The sequence below is a fragment of the Otolemur garnettii genome, unplaced genomic scaffold, assembly GCF_000181295.1.
Source record: "Otolemur garnettii isolate 467f Iridium unplaced genomic scaffold, OtoGar3 scaffold00122, whole genome shotgun sequence".
Taxonomy (NCBI): Eukaryota; Metazoa; Chordata; class Mammalia; order Primates; family Galagidae; genus Otolemur; species Otolemur garnettii.
This window is the reverse complement of record NW_003852517.1, coordinates 1,484,368-1,493,525: the sequence shown is the minus strand read 5'-3', so window position 1 is coordinate 1,493,525 and position 9,158 is coordinate 1,484,368. Positions and strand designations below refer to the sequence as shown.

The window sequence follows — 9,158 nt, the reverse complement described above, 5'->3', positions numbered from 1 at the left end:
TGGTTATTTTTTGTTGCAGTTTGGCTGGGACCGGGTTCAAATCCACCACCCTTGGTATATGGAGCCAGTGCCCTACCCACTGAGCCACAGGCACCGCCCTCTTTCTTTCTTTCTTTGTTAGAAGTAGTCATGACATGTTCACATATTCTTTACTCTATAGCCTATTGGGCAGCTGCTTAATGAGATTGCTAATTAATTGGGAATTTAGCATCTCAAGCTGGTTAGAACGAAGGTATGCAGGTATTCCAAGCTCTGACATTTACTTTTTTAATCATCTTAAATCCAATATCTTATCAACTAATAAACCAACTGCTGACCTTTTTAATCACAGACATTAAAGCTCATTGTCTAAATACCTAGGTGCCTCTTTTAGGCTGCGGGGAATGCCTGTGACACTGAATGGCATTCCAGAATCACCAAGGAGTAATCCTAGCAGGAAAGCCTCACGAAGGCCAGTATCCTGTTGGGTCAAGATTACATATTAGGTTTCTACACCCAACGTGGTTTAAAAATATCTCCCTCACAGGTGGAAGCAAAGCATTAAAAACAAAACAACTGAACAACCTGTGTAACTGTAACCAAGTAGGGAGTGAAAATTCTTAATGGAGGGAATTATAAGTTCTGGCGTAAATCAAGTTTTTAGAAAGTTTAACACAATATGCATACTTAATAATAGGCAACTTAAGAGGTGGTTTATAGAAATACATGCCATCTAGGAAAAGTTAGTACTCTAAAAGGAGTTATTTGTAAGAAGCAAAATCTTCAAGAGGTATTCTAAAATGGAATGCGTTGGGATAGAATGGAGTGAGGATATTGTAATCTCATCTATTGACCAAATAAAGAAAACCAATAGCGAGCCGTGATGTAGTAGTCACTAAATAGCTTTGGTTTAACAGAGACAGAAGGGTTGAAATTTGCAACATATACCCTTCATTTTAATATCTCTGGGATTATTTTTTTTAACAGTAATGCAAAGGAATCCACTTTCATAGTAACATGTTTTAATAAGCGCTTTACATACCTATGGGCATTCTCTACTATGCCATCTTTGAGGTGACCCCCACAGAGATGGGGGAGAGGTGTTAATGTAAGTCTGTGTTCAAAAAGTAATCAATGAGAAGCTCATTCCTTGGCACCTCTCATCCTCTTGTCTACAATCCATCTAAGCTGCTGTCTGGTAACCCAGGTGTTTGACGTTACCATATGGCTCCTGATGTTTCCGGCCTCCATCTCTTGGAACAACTCTTGGTGTTGCCCTAAGTTTTGGAGTTCTTCTAGTCTCCCAAGAACATATCTGAGCAACTAACATGATCTGCCACAACCTGCTTGTTTACAGACCAATAGCTTGTCATAGCCCTCTCTAGGAGAGAACCCATTTCCCAAAAGATACTCTTTAGAGAGAGCACACAGCTGAACGTTGTTAACAGAAGATTGGCAGATCTTCATAAAAGAAGAAATGCGAAAAGGTTTAAGATCAAAAAGAAGCCAAGGATTTCTAAAGAAGCACAATGGCTGATGACAACAGGTAAAATTTTCAAATGATGGGCCCTTTACTTGCCTGAACAATTTTAACTGTTGGTAGTTCCTGGCCTCCTTCTCCTCCTTCCCATCCTAGTTTCTACCAAGTACAACTCTCTGGCCATAGAGATAGCTGTCCTATTCAGAATTACTATCTATTGAGAATTAGTAAGGTAAACATAGTCATCAGAAAAAAGAGAGGACTGATGTCCAACATGTACTTAACAGTCTAGAGTCCTGATGTATAACAGGAGAACTCAGCAGATATTTAAGGACTTCTGACCAGAAATGTTTATTGTAAAAGACCTGTTGCTGCCAAATAAGTAAAAAACAAAACAAAACCAAAAAAATCCAAAACATGCACCATACAAACTCCCCTGAATAATGCTCCATGTGATAAATTCCTGCCAGAATTTAGCACCATAATAATGTCTCTCTTAAAAGTCAGTATATGGGGTGGTGCCTGTGGCTCAAAGGAGTAGGGTGCTGACCCCATATGCTGGAGATGGCAGGTTCAAACCCAGCCCTGGCCAAAAACTGCACCAAAAAAAAAAAAAGTCAGTATATGTCCTTCTCTTCTTTTTTCTTTCTTTTTTTGAATTTTTAAAAATTAAATCAAATTAATATGAGGGTACAATTTTTAGATTGCATTGTTCTCACGTCCAGGGTAAAGTTCCGCTTCCAGGGTAAAGTTCCTGTCCTTCTTTTATTGCAAAAGACTAACTAAAGACTCTCACAGTTGAACTTAAGGGCAAGAGTTAATTAATAAATTAATCTTACTTATTCCTCAATAAATATATCTACCTTGTGATTATGGAACCTGAGTTTTCCTCCTATTTTTGGTGTTCTAATTCTAGTCCTAATTCTAATTTATATCTTTTATTATAAGCTCCTTCAAATCCTTTTTATAAAAGATATGTGGGGGCTGGGCAGGGTGGCTCATGCCTATAATCCTTATACTCCGGGAAGCTGAGGCAGGAGGATCCCTTGAACTCAGAAGTTGGAGATCAGCCTAAATAAAAGTGTACACCTGTAGTCCCAGCTACTCAGGAGGCTGAGGCAGGGAGATCACTTGAGCCCAGGAGTTTGAGGCTGCAGTGATAGCATCAGTCACCGCACTCTAGCCAGACAACAAAGAAAGACTCTATCTCAAAACAAGAAAAAGAAGGAGAAGAGAAAAAAGGAGAGTTGAGACGGGGAGAAGAGAAAAGAGGAGGGGGATTTTTTTTAATTCTCGTAGGAAAAAAAACACCTTTTGGGGGCAAGACATGATTATAAGAGGGACTTTACCTAACAAACGCAATCAGTGTAACCTGTTTTTTTGTACCCTCAATGAATCCCCAACAATAAAAAAAAAAATTGTTGTATTAAATTAAAAGGCAGGAGAATCCTATGAGCTCAGGAGTTCTAGACCAGTCTGAACAAGAGTGAGACCCTACCTCTATCAAAAAAGAAAAACATGACTGGGCATTGTAGTGGGCACCTGTAGTCCCAGCTACTCAGGAGGCTGAGGCAGGAGATCACGTGAACGCAAGAGTTTGAGGTTGCTGTGATCTAAGCTAAGGCCATGGCACTCTAGCCTGGGTAATACAGTGAGACTCTGTCCCAGACAAAACACTAAGAGATTTTCCTCGAATTCCATTTAAGAAATCCTCACATTCGGAAGACATTTTTTAAACCAATGTACTAAAAGACTAAGTAATACATAATTATGACTGCAAATAAATCTTAATCTCTCTGCGTCCCCAAAATATCATAAAGTCAAAGAAAAGACAATTCATGATAAAAGGCTAATGTTCTTACCACAAACAGCTCTTCCTGCTTAGCAAAAAACAAGACAAAACAATTACAAAATGAGTGAAGAACATGAATGTGTCAAAATCACAAATAACAACTAAAAATATGAAAAGATGCCCAACTTCATGCATAATTAAAGAAAAGCAAGTAAAAGACCCATCAATTTCAGAAATTAGAAAATCCCGATAATCTGAAACTTTGGCAAGTATCCAGAAAAGAAAGTGAGCACATAAACTGTCAGGGAAAGTGTTGCCTGAAAATTTGGTCTTTTGAGAGTATGACTTGGAATATGTCAAATGAATACGAACTCTCCAAGCAATGATCTTGCAGATAGATTCGCAGAATGGTGCAAATATATATATAATCTTGGAGTATTGGTTAACATAGGAGGTCATTAACAAAAAAATGGAATCTATTTAAATGGTACTTCCAAACAAAAGATGCCACTCAACCATTACAAAGAATGCAGCAGAGGTGTGTATACTAACATGCAAATGCCCAGGACATTAGGTGGGCCCATGCTACTGCAGATGGCTATACATGCCCAGGAAATAGGAGGAAGGCAGGTAAAGTGCCTGCAACACCTGTTTGACACCTGTTTACCTCTCAGGGACACAAATGGAAGGGGGCAGTGAGAAAAGAGTTTTCTTTTTATTCTACTCTTCTGTGCTGCTACATTCATTAGGATGCAATTTGTTACTCCCACAGTAAACACCCTAATTTGTTCCACCTTGTTCAGCTACTGGCCTCTTAAATTGAAGCTTCACTGAAAACATTCTGGAAAATTAGCATGATTTAGGTTCCAGGCCAAAGCATGTGCAGAACCCCGGGCTCTGAACCCTAGTCTCTAAGCTCAACCGGCATTACCTTAGGTAGGATGCTTAGGTAAGAGGACTCGCTGGAAGCTTTCAGGAAGGCAGAGGATGGTGTGGGGGGAGTCCTGGTGAGCTCACTGAGCAGTTCATCACTCCTGATGCTCCTGGGGGCCAGGAAGCTGGCACCGCTCTGACTAAGGCTCCCAAAGCCTGCAGAGTCCCCATCACGGAGGAGGCTCTTCTGGTGGCACCTGTACCTTGTGTCAGGGCTCACCAGGGCTTCTTCAAACACGGACTCCTCATCAGACAGCTGCAGCTTCTCAAGCTCCTTGTTGATTTTTTGCACATCTGCCACCGTGGTGCCAGTGGACAAGCGGCTGTCAGGCTTTGTGTACTCAGCACACAGACTGAGGATGGTCTCCAGACGTTGTCTCTCCTAGAACACAGAGAGAAGGGGAAAGTGAGTTTGGGAAAATGGACAACTCCCAACAAAAAGATTGAGAAGGCTGGGAGGACTGGCAACTTAATTCCACACATAAGCCCACAGACGGTTGGCTGGGGATGGTTTTCCATCATCTTTTATGGACGCATTTAAAAATCCAGATGAAACAGGGGTTAATGATGCTTGATTTTCCTCCCAAATTCGGTTCTCACTTTCTTCCCAGGCCTGACCCTAGCACATATCAGCACTCAGGGAGCATCTTCTTGATTCGTCAATTCTCCAAACACTTGGAAGTTGCTTCCTCAGCCTCCATCTTCTATCCATCCTCCTTCGCATCCTCTACTTCTCTACCTTCAACAGTATCTTGCTCTTTCATCTCTACAGACTTAACATTTGAGCTTAAAATGAATTCTCTAACCTCCTGTAGAAATATTATTCTACTGTTAAACACACAAAACAAAAAAGCTTTCTAAAGAATCTTCTCATTTAAAAGGGCTAGGTCTTCTGTTTTTTTTTTATTCTTGAAATGCTTCAAAATTTTCTGAATTTTCTGAATATGCCAAAAACCATGGAAAGATCTTTTTCACTAATTTCTTCTATGAGTAATTAAACCCATAAAACTGTAGGAGGTGTTCACTAAAAGGAAGATCATTTCACATCAAGTCCAGTTAGATATCAATATAGTTCAAATTATGAGATCATGAAAACTTGGATTCATTTAACTAGAAAATAAACTCTGGGAGGCCGAGACAGGTGGACTGCCTGAGCTCACAGGTTCCAGACCAGCCTGAGCCAGAGAGAGACCTCCAGTTTGATGAAAATATTTCAGATTGTATATAAAGCCAGCACATTGTACCCCATGATTGCATTAATGTACACAGCTATAATTTAATTAAAAAAAAAAACCATAAAAAATTAAATAAATAAAAATAGCCTGGCACTGTGGTGGGCACCTGTAGTCCCAGCTACTCTAGAAGTTGAGGCAAGAGAATCACTTGAGCCCAAGAGTTTGAGGTTGCTGTGAGCTGTGATGCCACAGCCCTGTACTGAGGGCAACAAAGTGAGACTCTGTCTTAAAAATATATATATATCAACTAGAAAATAAAATAATAGTTCATTTGTTTTTCTTCTGAAATCAGTATCCAGGCCACTGATGCCTGTAACAGTACCACTAATTAATATCTCACCAGATTCTCCATGCAACAAAGGTAGAGATTCATGATATTTAACTTTAAATAAATTAACTACATATTTGTCAGAATATAACTGACAAAATGCTTCTCCTAAGCCTACGCAGCGTCATTGAAGGGAGGGAACCTCAGCATCTTTACCCTTCACATTAATTCTAATGCCAAGGTGGAAAAGAATTAAAAACAAAACCATCTGTTGTGATTACATTTACTGTATTGAGAAGAGATGCCAAAAGCCCTCCATAGAAAAAAGACTTTCCAAACTGATCAGTAACAAAAAGATTTTCCAAGCTGATCAGTAACAAAATAGAAAATATTAAGCAGCACCAGGCTGCTGTTTTCATTTCAATTGCAGTTAATTTGTAAACACAAAATTCAGAAGACAGTGAGCTCTTTATTAGCTGAAGTAACAAGTAGAAATGTCAAATTGGAACACACAAACACAACTCCTTGTGTTCTATTAAATTCATTACTTAAAGGACAAGTCATTAAAGGAATACCCGACTTATATCTGCTCTCTAAAGTAACCCCTTCCCAATAAAAGAGCTTGATCAAAAGGACTTTTTAACTACTTGCTATAAGCTCGCACCTCCCTTTCACTTCCTGAACGTCTGGACTCCAGCTGCAGCTCCGTCCTCATGGCCTCTTCCCAGGGCAGGCACTCATGACTGCACACCCTCATCCCGGGCTCTGCTGCACCCTGTCCACCCAGGGGCCCTGGTGCTTTTTATCTCTGCAGCTGCCACCAGCTGCTAAGCCCTACCCTCTTCAGCTTTATGGGGAGGGAGTAGGGGGACACATCCTTCATTGCCTTATTTTAAACCATCTAGAACTAAGTCTACATGAGACTCTGCAAAAACAAACTGTGGACATGTGTGAAGAGAGGGGCAGAGACAAGATATTAAATTGTACTCCTCTCAAAAGCATCTATATTAGAGGACAATCACCTTAAAAAAGCTCCTTTTCTGCCATTGAGGAAGTTGAAGCATCTAAATGCAGTCTTTACTCATCTTTGTAGATCATAATAATATGTATAAGTTTGCCTTGACATTAATTTATATTTGGAGTATCTAAAAGTTGTCAATTTCCAATTACCAGGGCTCTAATGAACAGGGCAGTCTTCAAAAGCATGAAAGGTGTAATACTTCTGCCTAGCCTGGAATACCTAGCAAAATTCCTCCCACATCTCCTTCCCAAAATAGTTTCTTTTGCTGCCAATGGTATTGCTTAATTCCAGAGGGAATAAATGATCCCATCCTTGAGATGAATGCTATTTCAGAGAGTGAAACACAGTATTCAAAGGCTTGTGCACAGGAAGTTTGGTCTGCTGGTATGTGTGTCTCTCTATTCTTATCACCCCATTCACAGCCAATCCGTCCAAGCCTGAATCACACACACATGCAGCCTGGCTGCCCACAAATTTTACAGAAATTCTGGCTGCACCGAGACACACTGGCCCCATAAAAGCTGCACCAAAGACAAATAAACTGATACCAAGAAGTGTGTCAGAAGAAAATCTGCAAGGCATTTCAGAAATCACTACAAGAAGCCTTTTAAGGAAAATTCTGAACGGAAATTTACTCTAAGATAATTCTCCCTTCATCTCTCTTCATTTTGAAATCTTTTCCCCGTCCATTCATAACACCAATATGTCTGGCCCCCTATTTAAAACTTATTCATTTTTTTTTTTTTTTTGTGAAGCTTCACTTAGCAGTCTGCTAAGTCTGGAAGTGGCTCTTTTGGAGATTTCTAAATCCTACCTACCTTTCCAAACCAGCAATCTACTATAAATTCTCTTGCAAGGCCACCAGTCCAGAGCTTAACTACCTAAATGCACCAAAACATTGGTGCTAAGAATTTAGAAAGCACGTCACTTTGAATCAGATTACTCTGAAAACATTTTTAAATACTTCTCCCTTCCCATTTTTCCTTTTCTATGTCCCACATATTTTAAACGAAGCTATGAAAGGGCCACGGGATCTTCGAAAATATACCTGAAGAAAATGGTGCACAATTTTTTCCCTTAGAGGTTAAAGGGAAAAACAAAGAGTCGTGGGACAATGGTATTTTTTGATCCCAGAGCTTTCTTCCATCTTCAGAGGAATGTGTCTGGCACTGCCCACACAGCTTCATAGCCCTCAGGAGTAGGAGACCATCCATCTCCTAAACCCACACAACCCTTCGTATCCAGCAGCAGCTTAGACTACAGCACTCTGTATACTGCCTGAATACAGACAGGTATTCTGCAGAAAACCAACGGCTGACACTCAAACACAGGCGAGAGCTGTATTAAAATCCTCTTGTTAAATGAACACGGTGGGTCATTTATTATTTAAAATAAAAGGCTCCATATTTAATGGCTAAATATGATTTAGTTGAAAGGAGAATTTTTTCTTTTGAGGAGGACCGATTGTGACTGGTGAGTACAACTGTACTTCTCTAGTTCTATAATTGTACTGTTTCAATGTCTCTATAATCTTCAGTTCAACAAAGATCTATTAAGTTACTCATTGTCCGGTTAGGTGCTGTGGCTATATAGATGAAAACGAACAGTATTTCTACCCTCAAATCTTTAACAAGAGGCACAAACAGATGATGAGTGATAACTGAGCTTTATAGAAAAATTATGGATACAGATATGAGGAAGCAGTATACCAAAATTAAGAATTATAGGAAAGCAAATCTGAGTTTCGTCATCAAGGATAAATGTGAGTCTGTCTGGTGTGGCCTCAAGGCTATATGTCACCCTCAAGATCCCCAAGTGCGGCTCCTTGACCGATCCCAACTTCACAAAACAAATCCCTTTATTAAAAGGATTTATTCTGTAAAATGTGGATTCTATCAAGGAGCCAGAAGGCCACGTGTGGCCCAAAGGCTGCAGGTTCTCCACCCCTTGGGACGAGGGTGGGTGGGGCATTTCTAGAAGGGCACCACCGATGCAAAGGCATAAAGCCGTGGAATGTCATGGTATGCTTAGAGATCAGCAACTTGTATGTGGCCATAGAAATGGGGCATTTAGGAGGAACAGAAGTGAGGTACCTGCATAGAAATGAGCCAACATTTTTTTTTCTTTAGATCAGGACTGGAGGGATCCCAATAGCCCCAAATAAACTTTTAAATAAATTTACCAGGAGCACCTGCAAGAGTCAGGAACTCTGGTCTAAAAGTGAGTGACAGAATGCTCACTCAGAGAGGTGGGGCTGACAGCAAGTACTCAGAGTTTCCAGGATTCCACATACAAATCCTGATATCTCAGTTAGGTAGGAGAACCAGGAGGGAAGATAGAAACAATGGCTAAAGTCTCTTACGTGTGTCTATTTGTTTGAGAGATGACTCTTTTAGGGCGATTGTGATCAGTTTGCCTCCTTCTGGACACAGTACTAAGATGGCTTCTCT

General features: G+C 40.2%; 1 protein-coding gene across 9 annotated transcripts in view; it reads right to left on the bottom strand.

Annotated features, from left to right (window-relative positions):
* Positions 1-9,158, bottom strand: part of PHLDB2 (pleckstrin homology like domain family B member 2) — a 219,377-nt gene that overhangs the window by 54,544 nt on the left and 155,675 nt on the right. For all 9 annotated transcript variants that reach the window (XM_012810047.2, XM_023517840.1, XM_023517841.1 and 6 more), the window contains one exon: positions 4,183-4,566. In XM_012810047.2, coding sequence (XP_012665501.1) covers positions 4,183-4,566 — 384 coding nt within the window. The remainder of the gene's footprint in view (positions 1-4,182; positions 4,567-9,158) is intronic.